Raw genomic sequence first — 20,091 nt, 5'->3', positions numbered from 1 at the left:
CATAGATGAGCCTGGAGGACATTATATTAAGCCAAATTAGTCAGTCACAGAAAGATAAATACCACATGCTGTCATTCATATGTGGGAGCTAAAACATAATTGAGTTCATGAAAGTAGAGAATAGAATTGTGGGTATGAAAGGCAGAGAAGGGTAAGAGGGAGGGAACAATAGGGAGAGGCTGATTAACCGATACAAAATTATAACTAGATAGGAGGAATAAGCCCTGACATTCTGTAGCACTATAGGGTGAACATGGTTTATCATAATTTATTGTGTATTCTCAGAAAGCTAGAATAGAGGATTTTGAATGTTCATAACACAAAGAAATGATGAATGTTTGAGGGGATGGATATGCTAACTACCCTGATTTGATCATTACATATTGTATATCACATATGGAAATATCACTGTGTCATACATAAATATGCACAATTATTGCGTCAACTAAAAATGAAAGAAAATAAAAGTAAAAATAAGGGAAAGTATTTATTTTACCTTCACTTATTCTCTGATGCTGTTCCTTCCTTTATTTGGATCCATGTTTCTGACTTATGTCATTTTCCTTCTTCCTGAATAGCTTCTGCTAAGATTTCTTGCAAGGCAGATTTACTTGTGACAAATTCTCTCAATTTTTGTTTGTCTGAGAAAGTCTTTATTCCTCCTTCGCTTTTGAAGGATAAATTCACAGAGTACAGAATTTAAACAGTGTTTTTTTACTCTCAACATTTTGAATATTTCATTCCACTCTCTTTTTGCTTGCATGATTTCTGCGGTGAAGCTGGATGTAATTCTTATCTTTGCTCTTCTTTAGGTAAGTTGTTTCTTTTCTCCACTTTTATTCTTTTCTAGATATTTTCTTTATCCCTTGATTTTTCTTTTTCTCTCTCTTCTCCTTTTTAATATTCCCATTACATGTATGCTACTCCTTTTGTAGTTGTCCCACAGTTCTCAGATATTCTATTCCTTTTTATCAGTTTTTTATTATCTTTGCTTCTCAGTTTTGGAAGCTTCTGTTGTCCTATCATTAGACTCCGAGATTCTTTCCTCAGCTATGTGACGTCTACTAATGAGCCCATCAAAGGCATATTTTATTTCTGTTTTATTATTATTATTATTATTATTACTATTATTATTATTATACTTTAAGTTCTAGGGTACATGTGCATAACGTGCAGGTTTGTTATATATGTATACTTGTGCCATGTTGGTGTGCTGCACCCATCAACTCATCAGCACCCATCAATTTGTCATTTATATCAGGTATAACTCCCAGTGCAATCCTTCCCCCCTCCCCCCTCCCCATGATAGGCCCCAGTGTGTGATGTTCCCCTTCCCGAGTCCAAGTGATCTCATTGTTCAGTTCCCACCTATGAGTGAGAACATGCGGTGTTTGGTTTTCTGTTCGTGTGATAGTTTGCTAAAAATGATGGTTTTTGATCTTTATCATTTTACAAATATTTCCTAGAATTTTAATTTGTCTGCTTACATTTTCTATCTGTTCTTGTCTGTTGTCTAATTTTTTCATTACGGCTCTGACAGCTCTGAGCATATTAATCATAGACTTTTTTTTTTTTTTTTTTTTTTTTTTTTTGAGATGAAGTCTCACTCTGTTGCCCAGGCTGGAGTGCAGTGGCACGATCTCGGCTCACTGCAACCTCCACTTTTCGGGTTCACACCATTCTCCTGCCTCAACCTCCTGAGTAGCTGGAGCTACAGGTGCCCGCCACCATGCCCGGCTACCTTTTTTGTATTTTTAGTAGAGAAGGGGTTTCACTGTGTTAGACAGGATGGTCTTGATCTCCTGACCTTGTCATCTGCCTGCCTCGGCCTCCCAAAGTGCTAGGATTACAGGCGTGAACCGCCGCGCCTGGCCTCAATCATAGACTTTTAAAAGGATTTCTGTTCTGATAATTCCAACCTCATGGCCATATATAAGTCTAGTCCTTATGCTTGCTCTGGCTCTTCAAACTGTGTTTTTTGCCTTCTAGTATGCCTTATAATTTTTTTTCATAGCTGATTATAACGTTCTGAGTAAAAGAAACTGTGATAAATAGGCCTTTAGTGATGTCATGATATGGTGTGGAAAAAGGGGATGTGTTCTATAAGCCTGTGATTAGGTCTTAGTCTTTTGGTGAGCCTGTGCCCTGGACTGTTAACTTTACCAGTGCTGCTTTTTTTCTCCCCCTCCTTAGGGGATACAGGGCAGCCTTCCAACATGTGAAAAACTAGAGGACCCTGGATTTGGGTATCTTTTTCCCCCAGGCAGATCAGACTCTGATAAAACCTCAGAAGGTTAGGCTCTGGTCAAATAGTCTCCCTTGAGGTTAGACCCTTTAAAGGAGAGCAGACTATTCAGCTTTTTAGAAATTATTATTATTTTTTTGAGACAGGGTCTTACTGTCACCCAGACTGGAATGCAGCGATATAAATCATGGCTCACTGCAGCCTTGACCTCCTGGGTTCAAGTGATGCTCCTACCTCAACCTGAGTAGCTGGGACCATCGGCATGTGCCACCATGCCTGTCTGAATTTTTGTAATTATTTGTAAAGATAGGATCTCACTATGTTCTCCAGGCTGGTCTCAAACTTCTGGGCTCAAGTGATCCTCCCACCTCTGGCTGATTTTATAGTAGCTTTTCCCCCTCCTCCTACCAAAAAGCACAAGAGGACTTTCTCATCTGATATTTACCATGAGGACCTAGTAGATAGAGCTCCTAAAGGTCAAACTCATAAAAGTATGTAGCCCCCCCTCCCCCACTATGACTGGGTACCTTTGGAGTTTTTAATTCTCAAAGTTGTTTCACACTGAGCCTTCAGCGATTTGCCAACTACAGTTTAATTATTTCTATTCCCACAATGGTTGCTATGCAGGTTTCTGCTCATGGATCTCTGCTTCAGTAAGTTGTGGTTCTGTTTCTCTAATTTGTGGGTCCTCTCTGTCTTTCCAACTTCAGGGCAGTGGTTTGCCCTGTGACCTCACTTCTCTGATCTAAGAGAGTTGTTTTTTTTTTTTATTGAGTTTAGCTTTTTTACTTGTAAGTATGGATTGGCAACTTCTAAGCTTCCTGCATGCCAAACTGAAAAGTAGAAGTTCTCAAAAGAACTATTTTTATACTAATGTTTTATTGATTTATATAGTATTAAGTATTATAATTAAATGCTAAGTATAACTTAGTGTTAAGGAATTGACTTAGTAAAAAGCAGCTGAAATGGTGGGAAAAAATATACACGAGCACATAAGAAACTAAACTACTAGTCTGGAGTCTTCATTGTTCTCTGAGCATTAGTCAATATGTTTTGGCAGAAGGAATAGAAACTATTGATCATGCAGAAAGTCAGTTAAATGAAAGTTAAAAAGCTTCTGCTAGATAAGTGTGTTCAAGTGTCTACATATGCATTCACATTTAAATATAGGCTTCTACATAGTACCTTCTTCTCTTAATGTTTTATTATAGATTCATCACTTGTTTATAAACATTACCTGAAAACAAATATATCTGCTTAATATTTTATTTTATTTTCCATCATCTATTTTACCATTCCATTATTAGCTTTTATTTCTACTTTAACTTGTTTTCTTTATGTAGATAAATTTTGAACAAGACTCAAGTTACCTGACCTTTTAATTGGCATTTACTGTGGACCACCACTTCCTCAAAATGATCTATTCTCTTGGCTTTCCGTCTAACTCTCTGGCTTCACTATTTGTCTATTATCTGTTCCTGAATCTTTGAAAGTCAGCTCAAACATCATCTGTTTAAAACCTAACACGTAATTTATACACTCCACCTCTTCTTCTATTTCCTGTCTCAATGGCAACATAATACTAATGATAACCAGCTTACCATAGTTAGACTTATAATCTTTGAATTTCCAATGGGCTTATTGGAATGTAAACCCATTTAAGTCAAGGAGCATCTGACTCTTCTGTTGTACACACCAGACAAGTCAGGAATGATCCTTGATATGTCCATCCTGCTTAGTTTTTATTTTCAAATCACATTAAATTTGCTTCCTATTTCTCAAATATATTCACATATTTCAAGATTCTCTGTTACCATCAAGTGCAATAAACCATTATCTTAAGCACTGACTATGTAATAGCCTCATAAAGATTCACCCATATACTTTCTTGAACCTCTCTCCAAACCATCTGGTATGTGGCTGTTAATATGATCATTGAAAAAAGCAAACCAGAAGAGCTATTCCCACGTTTGTAAGTAGAAATACATTAATTATTGCTTTTAGGATTGACACAAAACATCTTAAAATATCCTTAAGGCCACACATAATTTGATCTCTTCCAGCCCGTGCTTTATGTTGAACCAGTTCTGTCTCTTCCTCTCTCAGCCATATTCCTACTTTCCCTTGCTCTCTTGTTTCTAGCCACATACAGGCCATATTCCCTCCCTCTTCAAAGTAGTGACCTATATTGTTTGCTATTGAATCCCCCTTTTCCCTAGGGTACTTATGATTGAGATCTCCTGTGAAGTATCTTCCTCTGGGAAGTATTCATTGAGGTTTTTAAATAAAATCTTCTTGTATAGGCTTCATGGCAGCATATATCTTGTATTTATAACAGTTATCAAGTTGAGAAGTGATTGCTGTTATTGGATTAATGTTTTTGCCACCAAATAGTAAACTTCTTGAGGGAAGGAGCCATATATGATTTTGATCCCTGTTGTATTCCTAATACTAAATGGCACATGGTAGGTGCTAAAGTATTTGATCAAAGAATAAATGACTTTAATTTAAACTAAGAATTAACTATTAAGTCATACTATAATCTGCTAAGCTACTTGACAAATGGTAAAAATTGTAGCAAATGAAATAGAATTCCAGGAATAATATGTGCCTTTTTCAAATTTCATACAGAGTAGATTTTCTAAAACATAAGCAGCGCATTTTCAAAGTCCCCCTAAACAAGGCTTCAGATGGCACAAGGCCATGGATAGGTTGTCATAGTGATGATCAGAAATGAAAATTATTTCTACTCTACTTGAATTCAGGAGTTTGAGACCAGCCTGGCCAACATGGCGAAACCCAGTCTCTATTAAAAATACAAAAATTACGGGCTGTGGTGGTGCATGCCTGGAATCCAGTTACTCAGGAAGCTGAGGCAGGAGAATTGCTTGAACCCAGGAGGCAGAGGTTGCAGTGAGCCGAGACTGTGCCACTGCACTCCAGCTTGGGCGACAGACCCCATTTCCAAAAAAAAAAAAAAAAAAAAAAAAAAAAAAAAAAAAAGCAATGAAATATATTTCTGTAGGGACCAAGTTCATTTATAGCAAGAGACATGAGACTGAACATAGTCTATGCCAAAACTTTCCAATCCTTAGAACCAGCCCTACAAAAAGACGGAAAAAAGAACATAAAGGAAGCAGCAATCAGCTATGAGCAATAATTAGACATTAGTTTGCTAGCTCTAACACATGTGACCATGAAGAGTAACTGTGAACCATATTGACTTTCTCTCCTAAAAAGATAAATATGAAAAAATTAAGAAGAAAACTGTCCTATGACAGAGAATACAGAAATTGGATAAGAATGAACAGCTGTTTCATTTCATTACCTTTGCCCTTTTCCACCTTTATTTTTGGAAAATTAGTTGATCTAAAAAGCAATAGTTCTCTATCAGTCAGTATTTGCTACAAACACATACACACACAGAAAGACAGAAAGGCATACAGTAATATGCATTTACCTTAGGTTCACAGGTATACAGTTTAGCTGAGTTTGATTACCTCCACATGTTTCATTCTAAGTCATAAGATGAAAGGAGCAGCTGTGTGGGAATTTTAACATACGCCCACAAATTATTTGATACTCCACCTTACAAGAGGTACAGCTTAAATTCCCTCCTCTTGAGTGTGGATTGGAATTAGTGACTCACTGCAAGGCAATTGAATAATGTGGAAATGGCAGTGTGTGACTTCCATGTAATAAAAGACATGGCTTCCTCCTTGCTTTCTCTTACATTGATACTTGGGGGAAAGTCAGCAACTATCTTGGAAGGATATTGAAGAAAGCCTGTGGAGAAGCTCATGTGGTGAGAAATTGAGGCATTCTGCCAATAACTACATGAATGGGTCATCTTGGGAATAGATCCTCTAGTCCTGATGAAGTCCAGGTGACTACAGACATGACCAACATCTTGACTACCTCCTCATGGAAGATGCAGAACCAGAAGCTCCCAGTTAAGCAGCTTCCAAATTCTTGTCTCACAGAAACTATACAGAAAGCATCAATTTCTTACCACACGTCTTTTGGACAAACACAACATTAATGGACAGAGGAACATACTTCTGTATAGCAGATTAAATAATGGCCACCCAGATTAAAAAAACTCTAATCTCTGGAAATGTATAAGGTAAAGAAGTCTACAGATGTGATTGAATTAAGAATATTGGTATGATAAGTTTATTTGGATTATCTTGGTGGACCCTAAATGCTATCACAAGTTCCTTCTAAGAGAAAAGCAGGAGGACACTTGACACCCACACAAAGAAGGTGATGTGAAAATGGAGGCTGAGACTGGAGCCATGAGGCGACAAGCCAAGAAACACTAAGGAATGCTGGCAGACAACAGAAGATGGAAGAGGCAAACAATGCATGCTCTACCAGAACCTCTAGAAATGTGAAATAATAAGTTTTTATTGTTCTAAGTCTCCAAGGTTTTGGTAATTTGTTATGTCAGCCATATGGAATGAATACATCCTCTCATTTGGTGAGATTAGATGTTAAATATTGGCTGAACAATAATCTACTCTACTTTAGCATCCCTTCAAAAATAATCAGAAAATTTAAAAGGAACATTATGCACTGATACTAGCAAAATAAATGAACAAATGAATTAACACAAAAATAGGCAAAAGGAAAATGAAGTATTAAGACCACAGTTTAATTATCCATGAAAGCAATGGAAAATGTGAAGTCTCTAAGAAACCAAAGTAAAAAGAGCTAAAAACAATATAGTATGAAAGAAACCAGAAAGAAACCAATGTTCTTTGGATTTAGGGGAAATATAGAGACTAAAATAAAAACCGGAAATGAATACTCCATTAAAACAGGTATATGAAAGACAGGATGTGTAAAACCATACAAAATGAAATTGTGTGTGTGTATATGTATTTGTGTACATACACACACGAAAAGAAAAAGTTCAATAGAAGATTCATTTTTTATATAATTAGTGTTTCTAAAGAATAGACTTAAAATATAATTTAAAAATTCAAAGATAGAAGAAAACTATGCTGAAATTAAAGAAGATCTAATTCCATAAATGTGAATAACATTATGTGTTTTAAGAACTTGAAAGAAAAGGAGTTGGGAAGTGGCCAAGATGGCCAACTAGAAGTAGCTCGTGTGAGTGGCTCTCACAAAGAGGAACAAAAGGGCAAGTAAATACAGCACCTTCAGTTGAAACATCCAAGTTCTCGCATTGGGACTAATCAAGGAAACAACCTGACCCATGGAGAACATAGAAGAGAAAGTCAGGACGACAGCCCACCTGGGCACGACACCCAGCCAGGTGAACCTCCCCTGCCCAGAGAAGCGGTGAATAAATATGGGACCCGGAAACTACACTCTTCCCACGGATCTTTGCAACCTCGAGTTGGGAGATCCCCTCTTGAACCCACTCCACCAGGGCTTTCAGTCTAACACACAGAGATATGGGAGTCTTGGCAGAGCAGTTGCTCAGGCACATGTTGGAGAACAGGAACTGTAGATATTCCAACTCTAGGCTTCCCGGCAAAAGTAACTGCAACTCCAGAAAAGCAGGAGATTAGATCTGTGTGCACACCCTTAGGAACGAGGCTGAATCCAGGGGCCAAGGAGCAATGGTCTGTGGGCCCCACTTCCATGGTGCCTCAAAGGATAAGACACATTGGCTTGGAATTCCAGCCAGCCACCAGCAGCAGTGTTGTGCCTACCTGGGACAGAGTTCCCAGGGAGAGGGGCAGACCACCATCTTCACTGTTTGGGTGAGACACCTTTTTCAGCCTGCAGGCTTTGAAGAGTCCAAACCTATCAGGGGCAGAAGGGATCCCCCAACACAGCACAACTGCTCTGACCAACATGTGGTCAGACTCAGGTCCCCGAGCCATCCCTCCTTATTGGGCAGGACCTCCCAAGCAGGGCCTCCAGCCATCCCCGCTGGTGTTCTCTGGCCTACAGAGACCTGAAAACTGCCTGGGACAGAAGTCCCAGAGGGGGGGGTGGGCTGCCATCTCTGCTATTTCGGTACTGAGCCTGTCCAGCCTGCAGGCTTTGGAGAGCCCAAGCCAAAAGGCGGTGAAGCGTTACCCCAGCACTGCGCAGCTGCTCTACAAAAGCATGGCCAAACTTCTTCTATAAGTGGGTCCTGATACTCTTCCTCCTGACTGGGCAAGACCTCCCAACCAGGATCTCCAGCCACTTCCTGCAGGTGCGTTCCACCGGGCAACAGGTTCGTAACTCCCTGGGCCAGAGCTCCTAGAAGAAGTGGCAGGCTGCCATCTTTACTGTTCTGCAGCCTTCATTGGTGATACCTTCAGCTACTGAAAAATCCAAGGCAACTAGGGACTGGAGTACACCCCCAGCAAACCACAGCATCCCTATGGTAAAGTGGCTGAATTGTGCCAGGAAAAAAAAAGGACAAAAAAAACATCCAAAGTTAAGCAACATCGAACATTGAAGGTAGATTAGATAAGCTCACAGAAATGAGAAAGAATCAGGGCAAGAATGCTGAAAACTCAAAAAGCCTGAGTGCCCTCTTTCCTCCAACTGACCTCATTACCTCTCCATTAAGGGTTCAGAATACCCAGTATAGAGAAGAACTTAATCCTCCTGATAGGGCTGAAAAACACACTACAAGAATTTCATAATAAAATCACAAGTATTAATAGTAGAATAGACCAAACAGAGGAAAGAATTTCAGAGCTTGAAGACTGACTTTATGAAATATGGCGGGCAGACAGGAGTAGAGAAAAAGGAATGAGAAGGAATGAACACAACCTCCACGAAATATGGAATACCATATCACACCAGTCAGAATGGCTATGATTAAAAAGTCAAAAAATAACATGCTTGCAAGGTTGTGAAGAAAAGGGAATGCTTATACACTGTTAGTGGGAATGTAAATCAGTTCAGCCATTGTGGAAGATGATATGGCAATTTCTCAAAGACCTAAAGACAGATATACCATTCGACTCAGCAGTCCCATTACTGGGCATATACCCAAAGGAATATAAATCATTCTGTTTTAAAGACACATGCACATGTATGTTCATTGCAGCACTATTCACAATGGCAAAGACATGGAATCAACCTAAATGACCATCAATAACAGACTGGATAAAGAAAATGTGGTACATATACACCATGGAACACTATGCAGCCATATAAAAGAATGAGATCAATGAGATCACGTCCTTTGCAGGGACATGGATGGAGCTGGAGGCCACTATCCTTAGCAAACTAATATAGGAACAGAAAACCAAATACCACATGTTCTCACTTATAAGTGGCAGCTAAATGATGAGAACACATGAACACACACAGGGGAACAATACACACTGGGGCTTTTTGGAGGATGGACGGTAGGAAGAGGGAGAGGATCAAAAAACAACTAATGAATACTAGGTTTAGGCCGGGCGCGGTGGCTCAAGCCTGTAATCCCAGCACTCTGGGAGGCCGAGACGGCCGGATCACGAGGTCAGGAGATCGAGACCATCCTGGCTAACACGGTGAAACCCCGTCTCTACTAAAAAATACAAAAAACTAGCCAGGCGAGGTGGCCGGCATCTGTAGTCCCAGCTACTCTGGAGGCTGAGGCAGGAGAATGGCGTAAACCCGGGAGGCGGAGCTTGCAGTGAGCTGAGATCAGGCCACTGCACTCCAGCCTGGGTGACAGAGCGAGACTCCATCTCTAAATAAATAAATAAATAAATAACTTCACCTAAAAAAAAGAACTTAGACAATGTCATGTTTTGTACTAGAAAATACTGCAGTTCAGTCTTATAGTCCTGGCTTTTCTCTTTTGATTTTCCACATTCATAAAATATTTGAAGAAATTTGCTTATGTGCATCTTGACATATGTGATATATGATTTGTTTCTTCTTCTTCTTTTTTTTTTTTTTTTTTTTTTCTGAGACAGAGTCTTGCTCTGTTGCCCAGGCTGGAGTGCAGTGGTGTGATCTCGGCTCACTGCAAGCTCCTGCCTCCTGCATTCAAGTGATTCTCCTACCTCAGCCTCCCAAGTAGCTGGGATTACAGGCATGTGCCAACACACCTGGCTAATTTTTTTTTTTTTTTTTTTTTTTTTGTATTTTTAGTAGGGATGGGGTTTCACAATGTTGGCCAGGCTGGTCTGGGACTACTGACCTCGCGAACTACTCTCCTTGGCCTCCCGAAGTGCTGGGATTACAAGCATGAGCCACCGTGCCCAGCTGTGATTTCTTATTTGCATCTGGACATATGTGACATGTGAATAATAAACAATTATTGTGACTTTGGTCAAGTAATTCTGTTCTTTGTTAAATCAAAAGATGGCCATCTAAGTTTCTTTCCAACACCATGTATCTATAATTCTTACTCTGAGCCATTCTTCTGACTGGGCATGAATGAAGAGTATTTTAGAAAGCAACAGTAATTGGCAGTCAAATAGATCTATATTGGATGCATTAATAACATGTACTAAGGTCGATGAATTAATAACTGTGACCTCTATAGGAGTCAACCTTTTAAGGCTATAGTAACACATTTACATTCTGTATCAAGCATTAGGTAAAAAAAAAATCAACTGGTATAACATTATCTTTCTGTGGATCTGCCAAAAATAAGTTTTATTAATAACCTAGAACAGCCACCTAACCAATATGGCTTTTTAAATATTCGTGTGTCATGCAATTTGCTAAAATGTTTCAAGAAATTGGCATTCATTATGTGACATATTGTCTCATATGATATTTTTGGTGAATTGGAAGATATCATATAGAGTAGCTGCACATATTTCACCTTCTTTTTTGAAGGATGACATGGTAAAAATTAAAAACTCTATGTTTTATCAAAGAAAAAAATTATGTATGAGTTATTGTCCTTTGGGTAAGAGGAAGTCAACATGAAAATAACTTAATAGGCAAATATTAGTTATCCACTACATTTTCAGGAATATGTACAATGGCAATGTGAAGATATTTATTGAAAATGTATCTTTTACACTTGAGATGTATGTATTCAGACACTTCTTCCAGATAAAACTGATAGTATATACATTTTAAAATCAGGGTAAACCCAGACATCATCATGCTTTTCATAGGAGATAAGAGTAATGAATACTTTTCTGAGAGGCAGATGAAGATTCAAAGCCCATGACTAAATCCTGCCATTGCTCCACGTCTTATCCTGTTGTAGGCTAAGATTGTTTTTAGTCCTAGAAGCTCTGATAGCATGGAATTGCTAGTTTGCTGGACAGAGTTAGTCCAAACCGGTGCATACGAAAATCTGAAACCTTACGAAGTTTTTCCTAATATCAACTAAATTATTGATTTAGGTAATCTCTACCTTCTTCTACTACATTCCTTATAAAAGGAAAAAAAAAAATAGAGCACATACCAGTCTGCTTTCCCACTCCTATGTTTATAATACACACACATGCAATTACACCGTGTCTCAGGAAAATTCTACCTTAACCATCCCAGAAAATTGGATTGCTAAAAGTGTTGTGAATAAATTTCAACCTTAATTCTCACTGTCAATTTCAAAGTACCGTCTAATGCAGATAGGTTTTATATTCCTTGCACATCCAATTAATTAGTTGTGACTGTTGAAAATGCTATGTTGATTATAAGCCTGCAGTCTTGGCTCAACTGAAAAGATGTAAAACAGACAACTGAAATCTTCTCGGCTAGGAAGGGGTAAAGGTCTTAGGTATGTCATATATTTGTGATTCTTTCTCTTACGTGTTGAGCTTTGTATGGATCCCTTAATTCTAATATAAATTTCCTTTCTTGTTGTTTGTTGATGGGAGGAAATTTGACTGAATAACCTCTTAAATTCATCTCAACTTAATGACTTCACATTTTATAATACTTTGTCTATATAGCATAACTTCTAAAATAGATACTTTTATTTCCTTAGATGAGCCAGATTCTCTTAGTGAATTGTGGGATTCAATTATGGGATCTGGGAGGGGCTCTAGATATGGAAGAATTTGTGTACACACTTATTTATCCTTCAACAATAGGAAACTATTCCTCATGCTTAGTCAGCTGAGCCAGGCAAAAGTTATTTTCCTTAAAATGCACATATAAATACCAGATATTATAAGATTATTATTTTTATAATTATAAGATACTAGAAAAGTACTCAGTTTTAACTGTATTATTTTATGTTATTTATTACAGGACAGCATGAAAGAAATTGGTAGCAATTGCCTGAATAATGAATTTAACTTTTTTAAAAGACATTTATGTGATGATAATAAGGTAATGATAATTATTTGGAGTTTGTCATTCAAGCTTGATTTTATAGAAGCTTATATTTTTTGTGCCTCTGTTAGAGAATTATATGAATACTATTAATATTTGCAGTCTGACCACATAATTCCCATTGATTAGATCATACTATGGTCCAATTTTATATTTTTGTTTTACAAATAGCCCTGTGCTTATTAGATAATTTTTTTCTGTTTAACCATTCTATTTTTTTACCTTGGAAATACTAGAATTGTCGAATTCAAAGACACATCTATCTCTTATTTCTAAATTTCTTTCTTTCTCTTTTTTTTTGGAGGCGGAGTCTCGCTCTGTCGCCAGACTAGAGTGTAGTGGCGCAATCTCGGCTCACAGTAACCTCCGCCTCCTGGGTTCAAGCGATTCTCCTGCCTCAGTCTCTCGAGTAAATGGGTCCACAGGCATGCACCACCACACCCAGCTAATTTTGTATTTTTAGTGGAGACAGGGTTTCTCGATCTCCTGACCTAGTGATTCGCCTGAGTAGGCCTCCCAAAGCGCTGGGATTATAGGCATGAGCCACCGTGCCCGGCCTCTAAAAGTTCTTATACAGAAAAATACTTGTTAATGTGATTGCTTGCACACATACAAATATAAGTCATTGGTATAATTTAGTCGGGAGCATTTTGAAAATTTTTCTGTCAGTATTTGCTTATCTCTAAATGATTATCACATCTAGTTGGTATAATATTACACTTGACAAAACCTAAAAAGTTTATGTCATTGCTCCTTACAGAAACGGGTGTGCTATTTCATAGTCTTTTAAAAACTCACAGTAGCTAAGTTAGCCTCATGGCATCTCAAAACCATAAATGCTTTTTAAAAAATATCTTAATTTAAATAACTGCAAAACTTATGTTTTAGGTGACTACAGTCCTTTATTTTCATATTATCAGCTATACATCCATAGCTCAAAAGATGCAAGAAATAATAAGAAAAAACCACACATACCTCTTGTAATATATTGTTGCTTCCAGAAGACTTCTCCTTCGGCTATCATGTTTAAAATTGAATAATCTTGTAATATATTCACATATAAGCGATAAGATCACATAAGCATAATAGAGAAAACAAACTTTAAAAGTCAAGATAATCATTAAACCAAGTTCCAAGAACTTCTTGCTGTCACCTAGGAGTCAAACAGTTTTACTTCTGTTACTTGTCAGTCACATGATTAACTGGAATAGACAGCTGGGGTGGAGGTGGGGCATTATCTACCAATATAGCTCAAGCTCTAGGCTCCTTAAGAAAGCTTATCATTTCTTAATATTTTATTTGAACCATGGCCCTTCTGACTTTTTCTTATAATAGGAAGGTATGTTCTTATTCCGTGCTGCTCGCAAGTTGAGGCAATTTCTTAAAATGAATAGCACTGGTGATTTTGATCTCCACTTATTAAAAGTTTCAGAAGGCACAACAATACTATTGAACTGCACTGGCAAGGTAAGCTAAGGACTATTTACTTTGAATGAAAATATTAACTACTCCTGTGCCAAGATACCACTGTTCTCTGGTGATCATATCCATTATCATAGAATCTTAAGTGTTTATTATCATCTAAAGTTGAAATATATTTACTCAATCCTAGAAGAGGAAAGGCTCGGTTTGGAAATACCTGTTTATATCTTGGCTAGAGTGAATTGTTTGTGAAAGGGGAGTAAAAAATAAATAAATAAATGCTTCATTGCCATAATAACTTCCAAGGATACTAGGGTGATATATTGGGTGGGGAATGGCAAATTTCTATATCTAAAACTCATTAATAGCTTTAATCCATATATGTACACATTTATAAGAACTCCTAGTGAATAAAACAGGAAATCAAATGTATTTAACAAATATCTTTTTATGCTTAAACTAGACATATATATGTCCAACAATTTCCCCTTCTTTAAATAATTTTGATACAAATAGGGCTAATATTTTCCTACATTTCTACTAGTGGTTATGAACTAAAACAACAAAACCAAATATGGAAGACATCATCTAGAGACTGGACAGCAGTTTCCTTATCTACGAAATGCAGAAAAACATAATATCTATATTGTAGGATTTGAAAGGATTAAATGGCATAACACATGTAAAGTGCTTAGTACTAAAAAGTTTTCAATATTTAATACAATGTTTTATTTTATTTGTATTATTTGCCTCTTTATGGATTTTTACCAGCTGCCACACAAAATCAAAAGGTTATTTTACGGTTTTAAATGTTTTCTTAAATAACATTTTTATGACTTAAAAAATAATTTTGTTTGAGCACTAGTAGTTTCCCATGGAAGGTAAAATGGTAAGATTATCTTTGAACCCTATTGATGTGATAAAAATGTAGATTGTCTATTATATAACTTGGACAGCCTCATTTATCATTGCTTTATGTACTCGATGGAAGCCAGTCTCCTCTTAGTGTGCTGGATTTGCCAAGCTTATTTCCAAACCTGAGTCCTTACGTTTGTCCCCTAGAGAGCATTTCTACTTTTTTTTTTCTATAAATTGGATCTATTTTGTTCTATGCTTTCAAGGTTCAGCTCAAGAGTCATGAAGACTTCCTACTCTAGTCTACCATTTCTTCATTCCTGCTTATAGTTATTTCAAAGTACTGTCTAATGCAAATAAGTTGTATGTTGCTTGTACATCCAATTAATTAGTTATGACTGTTGAAAATACTATGTTGATTATAAGCCTCCACTCTTGGTTCAACTGAAAAAAGTGTAAAACAGACAACTGATATCACCTCTTGGTCTAGGAAGGGGTAAAGGTCTTAGATATGTTATATATTTGTGATTCTTTCTCTTATGTGTTGAGCTTTGTATGGATCATCATGTTCCAAAATTAACTAACTGTAGAGAAAGAAAATATGCAAATAATTTAAATCTTTGAAATTAAATTATATTACAACATTGATTAACTTGATACAAATTACCCTTTTCTTGAAATAACAAGGCACGATGTTAAAACAATCAGCTACACTGAATTTTCTTCATGAGCCGGGCATGCTACATGCTTTTTACTATTGTTTTATTTCATTTTGTTTCTGATAAGTGAAGCTTAATAAAATGTATGGCCAGCATTTAACAATTTCTTGTTAACTTTATTTTTATATGGATTAAAATTCAAGTTTTATCTCTGCTAGTATACCCTACTATGTTAATTTTTCACAGTGCTAGGCATACCTACAAAATTATGGATTCTGGGTGTTCAAAAGATTGAATTCTCTTGCTTCTTCCTTTACCCTGACATTCCATTTCTAAATCATATTAATGTTTTAGTTTCTTAACAATAAGAAATTTAAAGTAGAGTCTCAAATAGATTAGATGAGCTGAAGGCAATATGAAAATTAGCAATTACAAACAATTGGAGGAGCAATGAAGAAATATTCAATATCATAAATGTGACTTTGTTTTTAAGGTTAAAGGAAGAAAACCAGCTGCCCTGGGTGAACCCCAACCAACAAAGAGTTTGGTGAGAATAATTGTATAATTTTCCTTATGGTTCATCAACTTTTCACTCAACTTAATTCCTAATTTTTCATCTTGAATTGTTTCCTTCTTATAGCTGGTTTTGAAATAATTTATCATAACATTGATAAAAGGAGAATTGAGGTGCCCCTCAAAAATTTGAGTCGTTTAAATTGCATTTTTAAACCCACTATTTTAAAAGAGAAGCTGTTAGGGCAAATGCCAAAGCATGATTTTTTTTAGAAGCAGCAACATTAAAATATTGCAGCTAGTAGGTAAAAGAAATAAACAAATAATTTATATAGGAGAAAATAAACTAGATGACAAATACATGAAGAAAAAAAGCCATCCCTGTTAGTTTGTAAAGAAATAAAAATTAAACAATAAGAACTTATACCTCTTTTATTATTGTAGATGTACAGTATAATATATAATAGTATATAAACATATATTTATACATATACTACTAAATTTTATTAGATAAATTATATAATAATATGGAAAATATTTATGAATGACTTAATAAGGCAGAATACTTAACTGGATCTGACTAAACTTTAAAATGATATAGATATTAATTAGGTTGAGGCATGGATAAATGAGCACACCTGGTTCATAAAAGTGATGGATTCTTCTTTTACATTTCCATTATTTGACCAATAGCTATGTGGCAACATGGAAATTCCTTATTCTTTTCAGAAAAGCAAAGTGAGCCTGTACACTCAGATTTAGGAAACTCTAGGGATTCCATGAAAAGTGGAACATCTGAAATTAATACAGGAGCTAAAAACAATATAAACACCCTGAAGGCTTTTGACTAAGATAATTTGAAAAGGAAGTTTAGAAAAGAAAGGTTGGGTGCGGTGGCTTACGCCTGTAATCCTAGCACTTTGGGAGTCTGAGGTGGGCGGATCACGAGGTAGAAAGATCAAGACCATCCTGGCCAACATGGTGAAACCCCGTCTCTACTAAAAATACAAAAGTTAGCTGGGCATGGTGCACGCATGTAGTCCGAGCTACTCAGGAGGCTGAGGCAGGAGAAACGCTTGAACCCAGGAGGCGGAGGTTGTAGTGAGCCAAGATCGTGCTACTGCACTCTATCCTGGGCAATAGAGTGGGACTCCATCTCAAAACAAAAACCAAAAAACAAAAAAACAAAACAAAAAAAGACAAGAAAAGAAAACAACTGTTTTCCCAGGATGCAGTGGTAAAACCAAGATTCCCTGTTTTTTAGTTTTTAGTGAATGTTTATTCTCAGTGTCCGAGGAAAAGTATGAAATTTTCACATCTATATATTTCAGATCTGCTTAGGCAAGTCAACTTCAACTTGTACTTAAAAAAATTGTCCAGGACCCCTTATTGAAAATAATATGAAAAGTTTGCCTTTATATTTCCCTTTGAGATCTGTTGTTTAATCTTTGAAATGTATTCTTTAAAAAGTATGTGCTAGTGTTACTAATACATGACAAAAAGAGATCTGAATTTGTGGCCAAATTAAATATAGGACAGAGGAGCTCAAGATTCACTCATTATATTTACTTGACACATACGGTAGCAGCTTATTTATCTTCCTGCATATCAGTTTTTGCATCTGTGAAATGAGTTCAAATCATCAAGTTCATAAGATAGTTAAGCAAATAAAATGAAGTAAATTATGTAAAACACTGAGCACAATACATGACTGAGAGAATACCCAATAACCTGCTATCTAAATTATCTAGTTACTGAATAGCTAGTTGTAATAACTAGTTATAATAGTTTTTATATTGTTTGCACATTCATTTACTTAGTAGTGATGGTTGAAAACACTATGTTGATTTTAACCCTCAAGTCTGGGCTCAACTGTAAAGAGTGTAAAACGACTGATATCACCTCCTGTTCTATGAAGGGGTAAAAGTCACTAGTATGCTTTATATTTGTGATTAACTAGTTGTTGTCTAAGTGAAGAATTACTCTACCCTGCAGTATTCCCATTCTCACAGGTCAGAGAACTCAGAGAAATATAACTGAGTCTATACGGAGTTACTCCTTTATATGTCTGTTCATGCCAAGTATCTCTTTCTTCCTATGGGTTGTACAGGTAGCCCTTTTTAAGATTCTTGTCAGGTGCTAAAACCTAGCTTATGAGGCGGGCATCTGACATACTCTGGTGAAGTTAATTGTTGGAGTAGACCTTAGGGTACAAGCTCCATCAGCTATATCCTTATTAATTATCTTTGGTAAAATAATCTGAGTATTTTCAATGTTGATTATTCTTCTCACTAAAAATACATTTTTCTACATTAAAGAAACTCAACTGAGGCCGGGCGCGGTGGCTCAAGCCTGTAATCCCAGCACTTTGGGAGGCCGAGACGGGTGGATCACGGGGTCAGGAGATCGAGACCATCCTGGCTAACCTGGTGAAACCCCGTCTCTACTAAAAAATAAAAAAAATTAGCCGGGCGAGGTGGCGGGCGCCTGTAGTCCAAGCTACTCGGGAGGCTGAGGCAGGAGAATGGCGTAAACCCGGGAGGCGGAGCTTGCAGTGAGCTGAGATCCGGCCACTGCACTCCAGCCTGGGCGACAGAGCGAGACTCTGTCTCAAAAAAAAAAAAAAAAAAAAAAGCATCTCAGAAACTCAACTGAGTAATCTACAATTACCTTTCTCATGAAATTCTAAACAGTATTATTATGTCCACTGTTAAACTGTGAAACTGCAGGTCAGCTGATATAGCTCTTTGGAGAATCCTAAATCTTTAATCACACCAACTTTGAATTTTCTACGTGTCATTTATCACAAGGGTAGTTAGAAACCATCATCTTTAAAATGTCACACAAAATTCTACCTTTTCATTGCACCGGTTTTTCAGCATAAAGTAATATGATGAAAAATTGAGTATTTTAAAATATATATTTTTGTAAAAATGTGAAGTTTAAACTTTTAAAACTCTATTCTCTAGGAAGAAAATAAATCTTTAAAGGAACAGAAAAAACTGAATGACTCGTGTTTCCTAAAGAGACTACTACAAAAGATAAAAACTTGTTGGAATAAAATTTTGATGGGCACTAAAGAACACTGAAAAATATGGAGTGGCAATATAGAAACACGAACTTTAGTTGCATCCTCCAAGAATCTATCTGCTGCAGTTTTTCAGAGTGGAATGCTTCCTAGAAGTTACTGAATGCACCATGGTCAAAACGGATTAGAGCAATTGAAAAATTCATATTGTATTACTAGAAGATGGATACAAGCAATGGAAACTGAATGCTCCAGTCAACAAACTATTTCTTACATATGTGAACATATATCAATCAGTATAATTCTGTACTGATTTTTGTAAGACAATTCATGTAAGTTATCAGTTGCAATAATACTTTTTAAACCTGTTTAAGTATTTCCAGACATTAAATCTATGAAGTATATAATGGTTTCAAAGATTCAAAATTGACATTGCTTTGCTGTCAAAATAATTTTATGGTTCACTATGAATCTATTATACTGTATTTAGAGTGAAAATTGTCATCTTCTGTGCTGGAGATGTTTTAGGGTTAACAATGATATATGGATAATGGCCATGAGAATAAGAGTCATATACCTAAGTAAGCAACAGCATAACAAGGTCCAAGATACCTAAAAGAGATTTCAAGAGATTTAATTCATCATGAATGTGTAGCACAGTACCTTCAATAAATGGTATAGCAAATGTTTTGACATGAAAAAAGGATAATTTCAAAAAAATAAAATAAAATAAAAATAAATTCACGTAGTCTAAGGATGTTAAACCTTAGTACTGAGTTACTTTGTCATTTATATAGATTATAACTTATCTAAGTAAGTTTGCAATTTGGGAGGTATATTTTTAAGATAATAATATATGTTTACCTTTTAATTAATGAAATATGTGTATTTAATTTTGACACTATATCTGTATATAAAATATTTTCATACAGTATTACAAATTGCTTACTTTGGATAACATTTCTCCTTTGATAAAATAAATGAGCTATGTATTAACACTGCCAGATTCAGTTAATAAATCTCAACAGAATTTTTAAGATGAGATTTTTAATACTACACTGCTCTTTGATTTTCTACTTTCATTGAATGTATGACCTTTAATAGCCTATTACCAACAATCAACATGAGACAGTACCTTCTAT

General features: G+C 36.3%; 1 protein-coding gene across 1 annotated transcript in view; it reads left to right on the top strand.

The window, feature by feature from the left end:
- IL7 (interleukin 7) overlaps positions 1–19,945 on the top strand; it is a 65,556-nt gene extending 45,611 nt beyond the window's left edge. Inside the window, exons 3-6 of the mRNA XM_010367761.2 lie at positions 12,389–12,469; positions 13,808–13,939; positions 15,902–15,955; positions 18,891–19,945. Of these exons, the coding sequence (XP_010366063.1) occupies positions 12,389–12,469; positions 13,808–13,939; positions 15,902–15,955; positions 18,891–19,010 (387 nt within the window). The 3' untranslated portion in view covers positions 19,011–19,945. The remainder of the gene's footprint in view (positions 1–12,388; positions 12,470–13,807; positions 13,940–15,901; positions 15,956–18,890) is intronic.
- The last annotated feature ends 146 nt before the right edge of the window (positions 19,946–20,091 follow it).

The sequence above is a fragment of the Rhinopithecus roxellana genome, chromosome 9, assembly GCF_007565055.1.
Source record: "Rhinopithecus roxellana isolate Shanxi Qingling chromosome 9, ASM756505v1, whole genome shotgun sequence".
NCBI lineage: Eukaryota > Metazoa > Chordata > Mammalia > Primates > Cercopithecidae > Rhinopithecus > Rhinopithecus roxellana.
This window is presented reverse-complemented; position numbering and strand designations above follow the sequence as displayed.